Source organism: Rutidosis leptorrhynchoides, chromosome 4 (assembly GCF_046630445.1).
Source record: "Rutidosis leptorrhynchoides isolate AG116_Rl617_1_P2 chromosome 4, CSIRO_AGI_Rlap_v1, whole genome shotgun sequence".
Classification (NCBI taxonomy): domain Eukaryota; kingdom Viridiplantae; phylum Streptophyta; class Magnoliopsida; order Asterales; family Asteraceae; genus Rutidosis; species Rutidosis leptorrhynchoides.
The window spans coordinates 586,394,529-586,412,871 of NC_092336.1; the positions used below are offsets into that span (position 1 = coordinate 586,394,529).

General features: G+C 36.6%; 1 protein-coding gene across 1 annotated transcript; it reads right to left on the bottom strand.

The window, feature by feature from the left end:
- Positions 1-6,887: 6,887 nt before the first annotated feature.
- On the bottom strand, positions 6,888-9,025 carry LOC139845563 (uncharacterized). The gene is made up of 4 exons (XM_071835823.1): positions 8,668-9,025; positions 8,258-8,473; positions 7,447-7,472; positions 6,888-7,318 (listed from the first exon to the last, which is right to left on the bottom strand). Exons 1-4 carry the CDS (start codon positions 9,007-9,009, stop codon positions 7,108-7,110), a joined length of 795 nt encoding a protein of 264 aa, XP_071691924.1. The 5' UTR covers positions 9,010-9,025; the 3' UTR covers positions 6,888-7,107.
- Between the last annotated feature and the right edge of the window lie 9,318 nt (positions 9,026-18,343).

Consider the following 18,343-nt stretch of genomic DNA (forward strand, 5'->3'; position numbering starts at 1 on the left):
AATGTTTGTAAAATGTATCATATAGAGGTCAAATACCTCGCAATGTAATCAACTATTGTGAATCGTTTATAATGTATATGAACGGGTCCTTTCAGACGTCGGGGAATTCATTCACGGTTCGCACATCATTCACACTCTTCTCCTCTGTTTCTAAAGCCTTCACGTGTGCTAAAACAGCAAGACGTCCTTTCTTCATGATCTTCTGCGCTTTCATACAACTAATGAGGTTCAGCTTCGAGTTACATCTCTCTCCGTAAATAGTCAGTGGCTCACCGTCTCCTTGTGGTATACGAAGAGCTTTATCTCCACAGATAATATCATCCGTTACTTTAGTCAACCAGTCCATGCCGACAATCACGTCAAAGCTTCCCAATTTGATGGGTATCAGGTCAATTTCGAAATCCACGCCAGCTATGTTAATAATAGCTCCTCGGCCAATTTGGTCAACTTTCTCAAGTTTTCCATTGGCTACCTCAACTAGCATATTCTCCTCTAAAGGCACTAATGACCAATCTATCTAAGAGCAAAAGTTTCTACAGACATAGCTTCTATCGGCACCAGTATCAAATAGGACAGAGGCTAATAGATTGTTGATAGTGAATATACCTGTAACCAAGTTGGGGTTCTCACGGGCATCCCTTGCGTTCACATTGAAAGCTCTTCCACGTGGGGGTCCGCCATCCTTTCGCTTGTTGGGACACTCATTCCTGAAGTGGCCCTGTTGTCCACACTCATAACACTTTCTTGGTCCATTGGGGTTGGTCCTCACAGCTGGGATGAGAATCTTGCAGTCCTTGCCAATATTCCCGGTCCTTTTGCACTTTTCACAGACCACATTACAGTACTCGGTATAGTGCTTGTAGCACCTCTTGCACTGCGGTAGAGTACCCTTGTAGTTGGGGTTCGACCTAGGGGTCGGGTTGGGGCTCCTCCCGTCGTTATGCCTCTTAGCGGGGTTTGATCATAGGTTCTCCCCTTGTTGTTGTAGTCCCACTTACGCTTCTCACCACTGGCTCCCGATTCGGATTTACCCTTTTTCGGTTCTTTGCTGATAATTTGGTTCATAAGGGTATGCGCCATGCGCATAGCTGCCGGGACGTTTGGTGGATTAGAAGAGGTGACATTTCCTTGAATGGACTTGGGAAGTATCCACAAGTATCGTTCCATTCTCTTAAATTCCGGGGTGACCATCGTGGGACACATCAGCGCTAATTCCAGATACCTACGGTTGTAACCATTAAGATCGTTGCCCACAACCTTTAACTCCCAGAACTCAGCCTCCATCTTCTGTATCTCTGTCCTGGGGTAGTACTCTTCGATCATGGCCCCCTTGAATTCTTCCCACGGAATGGCATAAGCCTCATCAATACCCTTAGCTTGAGCCAGTGTGTTCCACCAGGTTAGGGCGCCGTCTGACAGCGTACATGAGGCATACTTGGTTTTGTTCGCCTCTGAGCAGTTGCTGACGAGGAAAACAGCTTCTAATTTCTCAAAACACCTAGTCAAACCAACTGGCCCCTCAGTGCCACTAAAGTTGTGGGGCTTGCAGCTTTGAAACTCTTTGTAAGTGCAACCGTTCTGGACGTTCTGGTTATCCAGTGGGGCTGGGGGGATATCATTTTCCATGGCTGCGGCTACTCGTTCCGCAATCATTTCCTCAATTTGTGCTGCTGTGGGCGCTGCTCTTCCGTTTGCCATTGCTCTTCTAAACATAAATTTTGACTTAAGTCAAAATCCAGCATTTAATATAATCATACAGTATGTGGTAAACAGGGGAACAACACAACGCATGTCAATTAAGTAACGCAACCAGGTACAAATACCTCAAAACCAACATACAGTAACGTAAATAGAACATTGTGCAAGAATTAAACAATACAAAGTTCCATTCATTAATAAAGAGTTGCATACATCCGGATAGGTTCGTACAATACATAAGTAAAACATGAACTACAAACGAGATTACATAATGAAATCTACTACAATGCCCTATGGTGACGATGGGTAAAGGATGTCCATTACGTGGGACATCTGGTCCTCGAGCTCAGTTACCCGAGCACGGAGGATCTCCACTTCCTTCGCCAGTTCCTCGACAGAGCAGGCGGTGCTGCTGGTGCAGGTGGTGCCGGTGGTGCAGATGGTCCAGCACCAGAAGTAGATGCTGCATAGCGGTAAGGCTTATGCACAAAAGGATCAGCAGGGTGAGGCACAACTCGCTTACGGGTGGTAACCCTACGACGCTGACCATGTGCGTCAGTGAACGCTCGACCTCCGTTGATCCCCGGAATAACGGTGCCGTCGAAACGGTACCGCTTCTTCGGCGGGGTGGAGGGTGGCTGTACAGGTGCATCATCAGGGTCCTCCTCGTCGGAGTCATCGTCACTAGAATCGTCTGTGGATGAGTCGTCGGATGATGAATCGTCGAAAACGGCTGGAGGTGGCGGCGCTCGGCGACCAGTAGTCACGATCCGGTATCTGAAAGGTGAGATCAGTATGACACGTCCATCAGGAAGGCGTCGGCACCAATGTTTATGCTCATTACGAAACAGAACGTCCCCGTATTCCCCGGGAATCACAACACCACCGGAAAGGGGCTGTGGCTCCGAGGGTCCTGTGGCAAGTAGAGCTGGAATCTCCTGAGGGTCCTGGGCTCCGCCTGAGGTAACCACTGGGGCAGGCGTATGGCTGCTGGTTCCGGAGGATGAAGCGCCGGGGTCACTGGTGGGTGTCGCCGACGGGATCGGAGGATCGGCAACAGTGGTAGGTGAAGTGGCTGAAGAGTCTGAATCGCTGCCCAAAATGATGACAGGTGGAATATCCGACATCTGAGCAGGGAAAAATAACTTTTCCATGTCAGTAAGTCATAAAGCAAGCACGTATTAGGCACTACAGCAACCTAGCATGGCAGTAATAATAACAGTGCTAAACAGAAATAACATGTGAAAGCAGATAGTAATCATGCAATAACGGAAATAAGCATAGAACAAGTTCGCATGGCAGCGAAGATAAGCAATAGCATGCAGTAAGATCATACAGCTGAAAATGTAGACAAAAGCATGCAGTAAGTTTCGCAGAAACAAGTAAACTAGCAAGTTGTAGATTAGTCTTATTAGTGAATCCTACTTAGGTTCGGTCTAGACTCACTAATGCAACCTAATTCCCTACAACCAATGCTCTGATACCAAATGTGACGCCCCGTACAAAACCATCGTGTACTATTCGTCAACAACAGGATCTTCACACGGTCAAACACTATATGCTGTTTGAAAACCAGTTTGCATTCATAAAAAGATAGCGTTTTACAAAAGATAATGTGCATCCTACGAATAGGAGCATAAACATAAGTACTTGACCCTAAGGTCGTTACAAAGCCATTGTTTGAAATTAACATAAACTACGAATGCAAAAGAAAAGTTTCATGAATGAGACATCTCTAGTAATGCAGCGGATAACTAATACAGCAGGTCCTTAACAGCAATTCAATAACAGCATGACAGCAAATCTAACAGCGGAAGCAAGAAACCTCTAGGCACCTGAGAAATACACGCTTAAAAGTCAACACGAATGTTGGTGAGCTATAGTTTAAGTTGTAACAGTAACGTAAGGTAGGCCACGCGATTTCAGTGTAACAAAACAGTATGAAAAGTATATGTATAACCGTGGGCACCCGGTAACTAGACTTAACGTTTATAACCCCCTGAAAGTACACTTGGTGAGTGCGTATGTTCACGAAGTATTAAACACCCGTTAAATACTAGCGCGACTAGCCCGAGTGGGGATGTCAAACCCTATGGATCCATATCTAAGATTCGCGTTCACCGGTTCAAAAACCAATGACTAAACGTTACCGTGCTAAGGGGAATGTTTATGCCGTTGTATAACCCACACACCTATAAAGTTTAAGTACTCGTGCCTAGTATGTAAAACGTAAAAAGCGCATGTATTCTCAGTCCCAAAATAGTTAAAGTAAAAAGGGATGCTATAACTCACAGTGATAAAAGCGGTAAAGTAGGTAATGAAAGTACACAAGTAGTAAGTCGGTCCGAAAGGTCGTCAACCTAAATCAAGGGTTACTAAGTCAGTAGGTTATCTTTATAAATTCTAATAGTGCATAAAATAAGTTTAAGTGTCATCATCATCATCGTTCATCATCATAAAAGCTAAGTAAGTTCGACAAGAATAGAGATCGAAACAACAGGCTGACTTCGGTCAGCTGCTACGACCTCTACGTAAATCGAAAAGACGCATAGTCAGTGGCTATGGCTCCGTATATGAGTCCCCTAACCGCTGACCAATTTTCAGGACCTAACTCGTCTTCGTTTGACCGTGGCGACGGTTTAAGTGCGAGTAGGTCAGAAATTTCAGCACAACGTTAATAGGGTGTAGTGACTCTCGGAGGGCCATAAATCCTAAACCGTAACTCGGATTAAGACGAGGTCTAAACGGAAAATCATCTACTCGAACCGAACTAACTGAAAATCAACTTTCCAGTAGCTCAGGTGGCCTGATCAGATACGAAAATCAGTGGACAAGTGCTCCGGTGGGGTTCTTGGTGCTTGATGCTCATCACGGTTCTCATCCTTGATGCTTGTAGCTTCAAGTGTACAACTCGTTGATGGTTTAGCATCACTTTTGACCAAGATTCTACCATCAATACACAATATGTTAAGACCAAGTGGTAACACAACTCATTTAAGAGTCTTAGATGGATGATGAACCAAGGTTACATCATATCCTTAGTCTTAACACAATTACAAGTCCTATTACAAACAAAGTTACAAACTTTACATCAATCAAACAAGTATGAGCACAATCTAAGTCAAATGAAGTGATGGAACCCTAAGCTAGAGAGCTTGGATCCCTTTCACACAATTTATAAGGTCACAAAGCTAGAAAGCTTGAACCTTTAGTGTTCTTGAAGATCTTGAAGCATAAAGCTTGGATCTTTAAGTTACATGAAGATAACAAACACAAGTTTGAATCTTTTTAACAAAATAACAAGATCATAAGTTAGAAAACTTAGATCTAACAAAAAGATATGGAGATTCAAGCTAGAAAGCTTGCATCTTGATTGTTCTTGAAGATCTTGAAGCATAAAGCTTGGATCTTTAAGATACATGAAGATTACAAACACAAGTTTGAATCTTTATAACAAAATAACAAGATTAAAGTAAAAATAATCTAGATCTACAAAGTTGGTGAAGATTCAAAGCTAGAAAGCTTGAATCTTCCATGTTCTTGAAGGATTCATGCTTGAATCTACAAGATCTAATCAAGATCAAAGCTAAAAAGCAAGACCTTTAATGATGATGATGACCACGAATTAGAAAGGAGAAGAAGAAGAAGAAAAAGCAAAACTTACAAGTTTCTAGAGTGAGAAAGACTAGAAAGGAAATAAGAGAGCACGTGTGTGTGTGAAATTCAAATGAGAGCAAGTGTTAAATGGATGGGATTAGGCTAGTATTTATAGGCAAATGGGGGAGGGGGAGGCCTTTGTGGCCGTGATTTTGGTGGGGGGGGGGGGGGGGGGGGGGGGACACAAAGTTGCTTTTCGGTTAGTGGTTGTCTAAAGTAGGTACTTATGCTAGGATCCCATGTAACATTATGGATAATACTTGACATTTTTGCTAGCATGTTCCCTCTAATTAAATGGGTAATTGTCTTATATATTAATGGGTCACTAGTAATTAATAAGTGGGCTAATTAATTGGGCCACTAGCTAGAGTAGGGTGAGCTTAAGTCCAACAAGGTAGAAAGTCCAACAAGACTAACTAGTAAGCTTAATTAAATTCCTACGCGTAATTAAGCATCCAAAAATCCAGGTAATTATTATTATAAAATAATAATTAATATTTCGCAGTCATAATATTCCGGTTACGACAAAAGTCAAACGTGTGCGCAGTCCGCGGTTTATTCGAAACGTCAAGTAACACTAACGGTTATAAAGGCTTCCGGTGAACAAGTTAAGTATCCTACGTACTCTAAGGCACGTTTTAACATATAATAGGAAGTAAACCACGTATATCAAGTTTCCAGAGTATAAAGTAACACAGTACGCACAAAATCGCAGTTTCGCAAAAATACAAGGCACGAAAGCAAGTCGAAAAAGTCGGGTCGCTACATGCAGACATGTAGGGTTATACATATTGGTGCATAATGTAAGTCCCTAGTTCATTCCAAGTTTACGTAATTTTGAGAACAATGTGTATGCTATTATATTTGGTTACGTAGTATTACTTATCACATTTGTTATATTATCAACTAACCAAGTATATATGTTCGTGAATGTCGAATACATACTGTGTATCTATTCGTACGTATTAGATATGTATCCATACGGATCAGCTCAAAGCATACGGTTACAAGTACACCCGCACGGATCAAAATTGCATTCGTACGGATCAGTCGTCAGACACTATTAAAGGAGGATTTCGGATTCCAAGTCAAGGTTACACACTTAGGCCACATGCAATGGTTGGGTTCTTTCACTGAACTTCTCTCCTCCACATCAGCGCCACATCAGCACAAACCCTTTAACATTCCTTTTACTATACACTCACAGTCATAAACTTCACCACCAACACTTTACACATTTTTTATTATTATTTATATACATAATATAAATATAAATAACATTGCAAATTCAATTCGGGCCCACAAGTCTTGTTAAAGGATAGTTAAAGCAATCACAAACGGACCCTCTCACTAATTGGTCTTGGTGGCAGTGAGAGGGTGGCGGCAGTGAGAGGGTGTGGGTGGTGACCACTACAAGTGGCCTTATTCACAACCCTAGCCGTATCCAAGTTAGCTTTGACGTCAAAATCAAGTATTGTCGATTTCCAAATGTAACAAGTCCATTCTAAAGCGAAACAATTGATTTCTTTCAAGTGTTTTTGATATAAAACACAATAACGAGGATTCCGCATTCGATATTGTCATAACGATTGATTTATACTGTTAAATCGATCCTACAATACAGTAACCGCTTTTGTTTACCCTGGTCAGGCTAACAAACGAATGATATATATATAATGAAAGTATTGGAGTATACACAAGCAGGATTCACAAACCTGCTTTTAAAAGTCAAGTTTCTCATCTACATTACCATTACTTGCTACTTGAATCTTGATCTCCATCACTGATGTTTATTTCAGAGTCACTAGAGTTCATTTGTGTTTCATCCTTGTTTTGGATTATATCATTTGGAGAATCTCCCATTATTGAGTTAAGTGCAAGCTGACCCGAGTAGAATATTAGCCCTAAAGAGTTGATGCCAAAAACAAACGTAGCAAGGTAGCATATCCCGTTAATAATAGTCCTACATTCGACGAACGCAAAAACTAGTCAGCATTTGTTAATCATCTTTTTAAGTTAACTCATGGGCATATATCAGATGAGAATAACCATAAAATGGGCACGCTTGATGTCCTGATGTAAGTCACTTACCTTATTGTTATTGTGATCTGCCGAACCTGCAAAGCAAAACATACCCAAAGATTTATTACATAAAGTTGAGTAGAAAGATGAGAATATCAAAGATTTAAAGGTAACAAGTAACAACTGTTACTTTTTTCGCTTTTTGCAATAGTTAAAGCTAACCATATCTTATAAGAAAACAACTTCTTATCGATGTAGGACAACTTGCAACTATGAATCACTAAACACTAAAGCTCGCATCAGGTGTCATATACAATGCCAAAATGTTTCTTAAACATAAACCCTACAGTGAAGTACAGTTTTTTTTTATTGAAATTGTAAACCAGCTTATAATTATAAGAGCTCAATTTTGCAGATCCATCACTAAAAAACAAAAAGCAATTGAGCAGAATTCAAATTTCCAACATTTTGACCTTATTGATTGTTGGGTGCAAACCCAATCCCACATTGGTTGGGGATAAATGTCAAGACCAACATATAAGCTCATGAGTGTCTCTCTCTACTGCCAATTGATTTTAGAGTAATTTGAGAGCTTATGGCTTATATGTTTGGTGCTTGTTGGGCTATAACCGGTCCTTTCAGTGGTATCAGAGCGGGTTAGCCCAAAATTATGATATGGATTAATCGCCGCCGGCGATATAAGATGAATGGATCCTGTGCGGAATATCGTTGAAGCGGAGGCCTGGTGAGCCGGCGATATAAGATGAATGGGCTATAACCGGTCCTTTCATTGATTTCATACAGAACTAATAATTACGAAACCGAATTAATTAATACTTCAGACAACATATATTAAAACTTAATTCCATATAAAACATACCGAAAAGTTATCCGAAATGGTTTGCCGATTCAAAGAAGCTTCAATGGTGGTAGTGAATTTATATAAAATAAGCGCAATAACACCTGCAGATAAACCTCCTAACAACGCTTGAACAGCAGATGGAGGCGCATTTTCTTCAATTGGAGTCATTGCTTTCAAACTATCTAATGCTTCTTCTTTTAATGATTTTTTTGTAGCTCCTGTTGACCTAAATTTCTACACAATTTTTTGAAAAAAAATAAAAATAAAAAAAAATAAAATAAATTTCTACACAAAATCCCCAATTCAATTACAACCAATACATACAATTATTATTAATTACACATCGAAATTAGTTCAATACACACCTGTATATATATAAATATATGTATGTATGTAAGTATATATAGAGAGAGAGTGAGATATGATACCAGTTCTTTGGCGCGTTTGGCGCGGCGGCGGAGGGCGCGAAAGAGGAAAATGGAAACGGCGCCGGTGAGGAGGACGCTGGTGGCGACTTGGAGAGTGGAAGGGTCATCGTTGGCGGAGATAAATGACGGGAAAGAGAAGGGGAGTTCGACGGGACCGTCAGCCGGAAAATCGGAATCGGGAAGTTGAGCTAGTAACGGAGAAAATTGAGGTCTGGCCGGGAACTGTTGTGAAGAGAAAAAGTAGGATGGTTTGGTGGATGATTTGAGATAATGGAAACTGGTAATGTGAGGGAGTAGAAGAGTGGTGGTTGAAGGGAGGAGGTGTGGTGGCGAATGCAACATCGGTAGTTGCAGGTGGTGGTGGATTGAAGTTGTGATATCTAAAGTTCGGATAAATTTAGTTATTTTTGTATTTTTTTTTTTTTTTTTAAATATACCGAGTAAAATAAATCATTGAAAAAATAAAGAAAGTATTTATTTGGAGTTTTTTTTTTTTTTTTTTTTTTTTTTCTCGCTACAAAGTAAACAATGAAAGAAACGGAGAAGGGATAAAAAAAGATAGATATATCAATGGTTTTTTATTATTTTAAGTTTTCCATTTTAAGAATGACAGAGTAAAAAGAAAATCTGCGTGTTTATAATGACTAACAATCCTACTTAAGCACTTAAGTTTTATGTAAATTAACATTCATTTAAGTAATTATTTCTACCATGTTAGTTATTTTTCTTTTAATATTCTTTACTTCTACTTATAACTTATAACTACGTTATATAAACAACCTATTTTATATTCTTTTCATTCCGTAACTAGTATTCATTAAATTTTTTGTTGTATCTAAAATATATTTGATAAATGATAGTTTTGTTCTTATTTTTAATGAAAGTTTGACTAAATTTATTTCATACATAATTAACAGTAATAAGTGATGATAGAAATATAAATAAACAGTTTTCTATCTCTTTATTAATTATTATTTTAATTTTAATTTTAATTCAAGTATTGGTTATCATAAAATAAACATAAATAATGTAAATACTATAAATATATTATTATTATTATATGTTAGTAACGTGGACATATATAAACATCTTAGGCCACTCCCTATCGTAACTAAACTATTCATCCTCTTAACCTTCCACGTCAGCGCCACATCAACACCAATATCATATAACTAACTCATAACTAAACACTCTCTATCATGGCTAAAACAATACTCCTCTTAATATACATCGTACAAGCAATAAAGCATCAAGTCCAACAATAAAAAGCAACCGGGACCCACAATTCCTATAACTAACTAAACACATCCGTTAAATCCATGGTGAGTGCGGGTAACTAATGCGGGTAACTAAGCCGCGCCTATGGTTCATTACGGGTAACTACGGGTAATGAGCGGGTAATGACGGATAACTAACTCATAGGGAGTGGTCTTAAACATAAATATCATCATCATCATCATCATCATCATCATCATCTCTTATTAGGGTGTTTGCTCATAACTTCAACCTTAGTGTGTTCGGTTCGGTTTTACCTTTGTGGTTCTCTCTTTGCTAGGTGCCTCCTTCTTCGACAACTATCCTAAATCTCGTTAAACCACCACCTGGTTCGGTTACGTTAATAGTTTATGTTTTTGCTTCCTCTACATGCAAACTGGTTTAATGTATTCAAAACTGGATGTTTGCTCTCTTTTGTGTGTAGATGTTCGGTATTTGGAGTGTGACGATCGCTCCAAATCCATATGGACGAACACGTCATTCATTGATTTCATTGCGAGGTATTTGACCTCTATATGATACGTTTTGTAAACATTGCATTCTTTTAAAAAGGCACACCATAAATGAATATTTAAATCAAAGGTTTTCGACATCTGATGATTTCTACATATAGACAATCACCGTAAATAATAGTTTACAATAATACTTCCGTTGACAATGCAGTCAAAATAAGATACATGGTGATGATTTGGTGAATGCAACGTTTCCTTGAAAAATATGTCATGTAAGACTCCATGCACATAGCTTTTCTAACACATAAGCAAACAGCGGAAGACTTCTAGGAAACCTGAGAATAAACATGCTAACAAGTGTCAACACAAAGGTTGGTGAGTTCATAGTTTTATAGTTTCATATAATCTGTATATAAAGGTGGATCACAAGATTTCAGTTGTTTCATCCAGAAACGTTTATCAATAGATTCTACATAACAGAGCACCCTGGTAACTAAACTTTAGCGTTATAATGATAAATACCCCATTCGTTTTAATACACGCAAACCAACATGTCCTAAACTCAAATAACATACGTCCGTTAAAAAGCTAGCGCTCTAGCTCGGACGGGGATGTCAAGCCCTATGGATCCATATACTATTATTCGCGTCCACCAGTTCATATCCTATGTACTGGCAGTTACTAGTTACCAAAGCTAAGGGATTTTCGGTTCAAACTCAGTGTAGAATTAAGTATGTACTTGTATCCATTGCGTTTAAAATAAAGTGCATGTATTCTCAGCTCAAAAATATAGATTGCAAAAGCAATTAAAAAGAGAACAAATGAAACTCACCTTAGCAGCACATAAAGTTGTTCATCGTAATGTGACCGAAACTCGGAATATCAAATAATCGTAGATCTCAACCTAGAGAACATATGTTGGTCAATAAATGTCTATCAAGCTAGGTCAGGTCATAGTGTATCACAATCCTAATGCTCGATATCGACATACAAAAGTTATCCAATGTTGTTTCAAAAAGTCAATTTTGACAATAGTTCAACAAACGAGACGTACCTTATATAAGGATTCATTTACTTGGTTGGTAATATTTAAAAATCCATTTTATCAATCTTGTAAACAAGTTGTTTAAATCTTAATTTCAAATTCATAAGCAATTCCAATTAACGTCAATTATAATTCAGTTGATCATATCTTTTAATCCGTTCATCGAAACTATTCGATGTCTAAATGAAAAGTCATTGATTTTTCGTCAGCTCTCCAAAAACATGTATATCATATACCTTTTACCAGTAATATATGTATTTAATTCGTGATTCATTATAAACTGTTTAGCGACGAAATTTAGCATACAAGCATGTATAAATATATATACTCGAGCACTAGACATGGATACACAATTAATATATAAAATATAAAATATGAGTGCTTACGTATCAGTATTGAGATTCAATATTGTAGGAAAGTACGTAGACATAACGGAGATGATAAACACTAGGTTTGATTCACAAATATACCCCCGAACATTACCCATAACCTCCTTGGCAATAACCCATAATTTCCTTAGCTCTATCTCGCTTGAAAACCATTTTGAAAGTGACACGCTCATAACCTCGTCGTAGTATTTTATCTATAATACTAATTAATAATATTAATAATAATAAGATTAATAATAATAAGATTAATAATAATATTAATCTTAATAATAATAATAATAATAATAATAATAATAATAATAATAATAATAATAATAATAATAATAATAATAATAATAATATAAATATAAATATATATACGAGTGTAATATGTATGTGTGCAAAACTGGAACGAATTCGAATGAATTTATAGATGTGGCCTGATTTCCAACCCCATGCGATCGCATGGTTTTTAGGCATCAAGGCCATGCGATCGCATGGCCCTCTGATCCAGCTCACAAACTTTTGTTTTCTTGTTTGTCGACATATTTATTTATTAATATATAATATATATAATTTATATTAATTAATTATATATTATATTATATTCTCGTGCATAGTTGACTTGAAATTTTCGTTCCGATGTCTCGTACGTTGTCACTCGACTTATGCCCCGGTTCCGGTTTCTCGAACGCATTTTCGTACGTTTAGAAAACTTGCATTTTACGTTTCGTGTCACGTACTTTTGTCAAAATATAGCCTTAAATTATCCCTAAACTATACCACTCAAAGTATATATTAAACTTTCGAGTGTTTTGGTCATTTAATTCTATAAATCATTGTCTCGCTATTTGTTAATAACAATTCGTTTTATGACCAGTTTAATATTATATTTTATATATTTTCAATATTAATATATACGTTTTAAAATACATATCACAAGTTATTCATATATCTAATTCCAACAGTTAATATTCCTTATTATTGTATGTCTCCAAATTACGTTATTTAAACAAACACTTTACCATTTATTTCGAATATCGTTAAAAATGAACGATTTCCCAAATCAACGTGGACCTCACAACAAAGACTCGTAATAATATCATAATCTTTAAGGGACTCAATAAATATCTTTTAATTCAATCGTTTGGCATAATCTTTTATCTCCGTAGTTAAATATATCAATCAGATAATCAAACTAATAAGGTTAATGCACAGTATCGTTTTCATAACACTTTGTTACGTTTTCAAGTTATAGTATATATATGTATCTATTTACATATATTTGTTCGCGAATCGTTGAGAACAATCGAAGGGTATTTGAATAGTTCAAGAATTTTAGGATTCAACTTCATAGACTTTGCTTATCGTGTCAGAAACGTTAAAGATTAAGTCAGAAATTTTCGGGTCATCACAGTACCTCCCCGTTAAAGAAATTTCGTCCCGAAATTTGAGTGAGGTCGTCATGGCTAACAATAAAAATGTTTTCATGACGAATATGTGTTGATAAATAGAATTTTTATCACCGTTGAATAATATGGATAAAAAAATCCAATTACTCGAAGCGTATGAGGGAAGTTATCGTAATAGAGTGAAATGGAGAATAGAGATTCGTCTTATCTCTTGACGTAGTAACGATTGATTTTCGGAATTTAAGGAATAGAAAATCTTCATAATTTAAATAAGATTTGATTCTTCGGAATTTAAGGAAATTAGGATTTCCTTTGATTAAATGCGTAATCTGCCTCGATTGCTATGTCTGATATTTTGCTATAAATTGACCTCTTCCGTTTCATTTATTTTCACCACTCCTATAATCTTCTTCCTTATTTCATACTTACAAAAGATTTGTGAAAATGCTTCATCCAGTTCTGATTCTTGATATTTTCTTGGCTATCATATCATTCATTCTTCTTTTTCATCTGCCACCAGAGGAGGTTATTTTCTTCTACTATTACCTTGGGGTTATATTGTTTTTCATTCTTCCGTATCTTTATATTGCTATACGCATTGATATACACGGTTTGTAATTTCGGAGTTGTTTTCGGGCTTTATATTTTTCATTATATTTCGGAGCTTCATGCTTTCGTTTTCTCTTCCCGACTTTAAGTCAAGCGAATAATGGTCCAGAATTTGTAGGTATGAATTTCAGAATGAACATAATTAATATTCTAAGAAAGAAACGGTAATGGCACAATCTGACTTGTCAAATTACCAGAATACCTCGAAAAAGACCGAATCATCAAGAAAAATATTTTCTTGATATGTTTAGAGGTTAAATAGAATGAAAGAGTTATGTAACATGGTTCATGATGAGGGTATGATCTGTGAACCTTTATCACGTTCCATTATAAACTCAGCATGACTTACTGTAATATAATCACGTTGATCAAATGTCATTATATTATACTAACTCATGCTTCAATTCCCAACACTACTTCAAAAACATCCATTTTTCGAAATTTTCAGAAATTAGAAACTAAAATAGTTTCTTTTATGATGTAACACAGATAGCGTGAAGAGATAAATAATTTCGGATGATAATAGTTATGAAGATATCTTCAGAAATATCGAAGATATTTATAATGAAAGATATGATAATATCTTAGAATTTCTAATATCAGAGGATGATGAAGAATATTGTCCGCAAGGGTTTAGATTCGGAAGCAAGGTATTCGTTAATGGCTTCAGAAATACTGAATCATTTGGATTCTTGGAAGGCATGTTTCGTCTTTGTGATTTATCCACAGCCTCCTTTATACTTTGCTCAATCCGTTTTCCAGTTCCAAACCTTTTCTTTTTCTGAGCTTTGCCAACACACTATTCTTTATCATCAAACTTTTTACTGTTAAGGTCGTTTACAGTTTTTGCTGCTTCATCAGTACTTTTCAAAATTTCGAGAACTAGTTCGCGGTTTAAGGTGTTTTTCAGAAACTTCACATTCGAAGTAAGTAAGTCTAGGAGATAGACATTATATGTATATATATAACTGTTGGCGTAGAATTGCTGCGAAATTCGAAATACTGATTGCTAATTCCCGGTAGTTGGTATGGTAATTACCGTTACAAGATGTGGATGAGTACATGATAGGGTTTCAATGAACAATTATAATGGTTTTTCGGAGAGACTTTAAGTCACAGATTAATGAATTTGCTGGTACATTAACTGTTAATGTGGTAGAACATGAAAGGTTCCCCAGTAACAAAAACGTATATGCCAAAGTTACAAGTCTGAAAGGTCGTCGTTGACTGGTTGAACGGTTGATAATACTGGATACTTTGAAAAGGAATTGCAAGGTTATTTCGGTAAAAACAATGCTAATGGATCTTGCACAGATTTAAAGTCAAAGTATAGCTTTGAAAGATGTAGAGATCTAAGAATGATGTCACCGGTTCAGAGTTATGACTTGGATTCTGATCCGTCAATATCAGAATATGTAATTGAATTTGTATGAAAACGATTGTATATCATTGTGAGCATTGTTAATAATTTTTGAATCAAAGTTGAAGAATGTACAGTGTAACATATCAATTGCAAACTTAAATATTTCCCAGGTATTACCTACCCGTTAAAAAAATTTCACAATTAATACTTTGTACAAAGAATTTTCGTTACAGTCTTTATGAAAATATCTGTATGTATATTTTCTTCAGATGTAATACATATTTAATGAGTTAATATCATATTAAGCTCATTTGATTTTTGGCTTGAATTAGAAATGAATAATCTCCAAAACATTAGAGGTTACCTAATCTTCGCGGAGTATTTCACTAATGAAATTAATACTTCATTATTTATTCTTATTGATATTCCTCGGTGAAGGATGTTGATGCTCGTGGAATTTTTGTAAACCTTACAAGGCACAGATGATGTTTTCTGAAAAGTTTCGAGTACATCAAAAATGAAAATGTAAAATCAATTATGTAATTGAATAATACACTTGGTTTATTAGGAAATGGAATTCATTGAGTTGAAACAGAGATTGTAGTTAACGATTGTTAAGTCATTAACGAAGGATGTATAGCATATAAGTAACATGAACTAACCGAGTAGTACCTACCAGTTATGATTCACATGTAATAGCTTAGTACGAAAAGATTTATTTTGTTTTCAAATTTCACATATATATATATATATATATATATATATATATATATATATATATATATATATATATATATATATATATACATATACATATAATTTCTTCAGGGAAAATGAGTTAATACTTCATAACTCGTTGATACAACATACGCGTTGTTGATTTGTGATGATGTTGGTGATTATGAAATTGGCGGAACTTGTAGTGCTACAGGTTTTGCCGGTGTTGGTGATACTGACGATACTGTTGATGCTGCTGGTAAAACAAGTCTAGCTTGTAAATCGTGCACCATTCTGGTCAGGGTTTCTACTCTTCCTTCTATCATTTCGGTCCACTCATCTGATTTACGGTTACGGCTGGAATAGATTATCTCTAAGACTTTAGAGATTACATAATCGCCGCAGAATATTTCTCCAATGAAATTATGAATCAATACTTCATCGGTTATTGTTGTTGGTACTCCTTGGTACCTATGGTGCGTATGATGTTGATATCCGATGTATAGATTGTGATGTTGAGGCGTGTGATGGGGATGTTATTGTTGGTGGTGGTAATGGTACTGTTGGTGTTGTTATCGGTGGTACTGTTTATGCTGCTGGTGCTGCTGCTGGTGTTTGTAATCCTTGCACCATATTCTCCAAAGCCACTACCCGAGCACGAAGCTCGTTGACTTCTTCTATTATACTGGGATGATTGGCGGTTCGGACAAGCGGATGAATAAGATTTACAATATTGGATATTACATAGTCGTTGCGAGCTGTTCTAGAAATGTGGGTGAAAATGGTGTTACGAACGGGTTCGCCGGTAAGTGCTTCAGGTTCTTCGCCAAGAGGTGAATGTGGTGGATGGAAGGGATCACCTTCTTCTTGTCTCCAATGATTAAGTAGATTATGAACCCATCCCCAATTCATCCAGAATAGATGATGGCTAATTGGTTGATCCATTCCGGTTACACTGTCTTCGGAATTCAGGTGAATATTCATATCGGAATAGCTGTCAGAGTTTAAGGAATTTGAACTAGATACGGGATCCATCTTGTATAATTAGGGAGATGATTTTTGATATGAATTAGATTATAGAATTTAGTTTGGTATTCTTCAATACATAATTTACATATGTATATATAATACCAAATTCCATAAATCACGGAGAAATTTTCAGAAGATGTCAGGAAAAGTTTACAGTAACAGATACGCTAAGATATGAATTTTGTCTATACACTATTCATACAATCAATGCAGTAAAATGTGTCTAGACTAGGAATGATAAGTAGGTAATTTCCGACAAAAAATGATAAGCAAAACTTTTGACATGCAGACATGGTCAAAGTCCAGACTTACTAATGCATCCTAACAACTATCAGTTAGACACACTCATGCAAGACCTAGTTCACTAGGACCAACGCTCTGATACCAACTGTGACGTGTAGCGACCCCACCAAATCATGTTTGACGGCGCCGACTACTTAGGTCCAGTTACGTGGTCATAAGTCTTTAACGTGACGTTTGACCAAAATATGTCGCATTCATTTCATAAGTAAAAGGATGTTTCAAGTTTACAAAAGTAGTTCAATGACTAGTTACATTTCAATGTTTAACGTACAAATGAAACCTATGCGACACAATTTATAAAAGTAGTCAAAAGACGCTCCAACAATGCACGTATACTCGACATCCAAGCAAGTATCAAAAAGTAAGCGGAAGCATGTATCCTTAAGCATTCAAGGACCTGAGAAAACATATAGAAAACTGTCAACGAAAATGTTGGTGAAATCATAGGTGTTTTAGTAAACGTTGTATTTGAACCACAAGATTTAATATAAGATGATTATCAAAATCATTTGCATTCCAAAGTTTGTTATTTGTTTCGTGGGCACCCAATTATCAAACTTAACTGTTTTGTACCCTGTTACGTAGTGTTAGAATATACACTATACTCGAAAATATATTTCATCCGCTAACGGTAGCAAACCGTCCGAATGAGGCTCGTCAAGCCCATGTGATCACATAATATAAGTTCTCGTTTACACCCTGCAAGTGTAACTAATGATAATTGAATTGAGGCTTTTTGTTCAAACCCGTACATGGAATGTTCGTTTTCGTACTTGTGTTCAAAGTGTAAAAGTATGATACGTATATGTTTCTCATCCCATAGTTTAAAGCATAAAAGTTGTTTGAAAGATGGGACTATGATCTCACCTTATGTGCACGAGTAATAAGTACTTCAACAAGTAATGTGTGCAAAGAACAATGCTAGTCTTGACCTAAACAAATAGGTCGTATCAATAACGGTAAACATGATAGTTCAAAGATGTTCAATTAGTCCTATGGCTCGTTACGACTCGATTATGTAGCATGTGAATCAAATTATCAAGTTTCATGCAAGATACAAGTATAGAAACAAGTTAGAAAGATTGCATAATCATTTGGTTAAG

Bases quoted from the DNA above. Each gene is read 5' to 3' on its own strand.
- LOC139845563 (XM_071835823.1), bottom strand. From the start codon at position 9,009: ATGTTGCATTCGCCACCACACCTCCTCCCTTCAACCACCACTCTTCTA. The intron at 7,473-8,257 runs GTATGTTTTATA...TTTGCTTTGCAG, and splicing joins CCATTTCGGATAACTTTTCG to GTTCGGCAGATCACAATAAC. The intron at 7,319-7,446 runs GTAAGTGACTTA...CGTCGAATGTAG, and splicing joins CAGATCACAATAACAATAAG to GACTATTATTAACGGGATAT.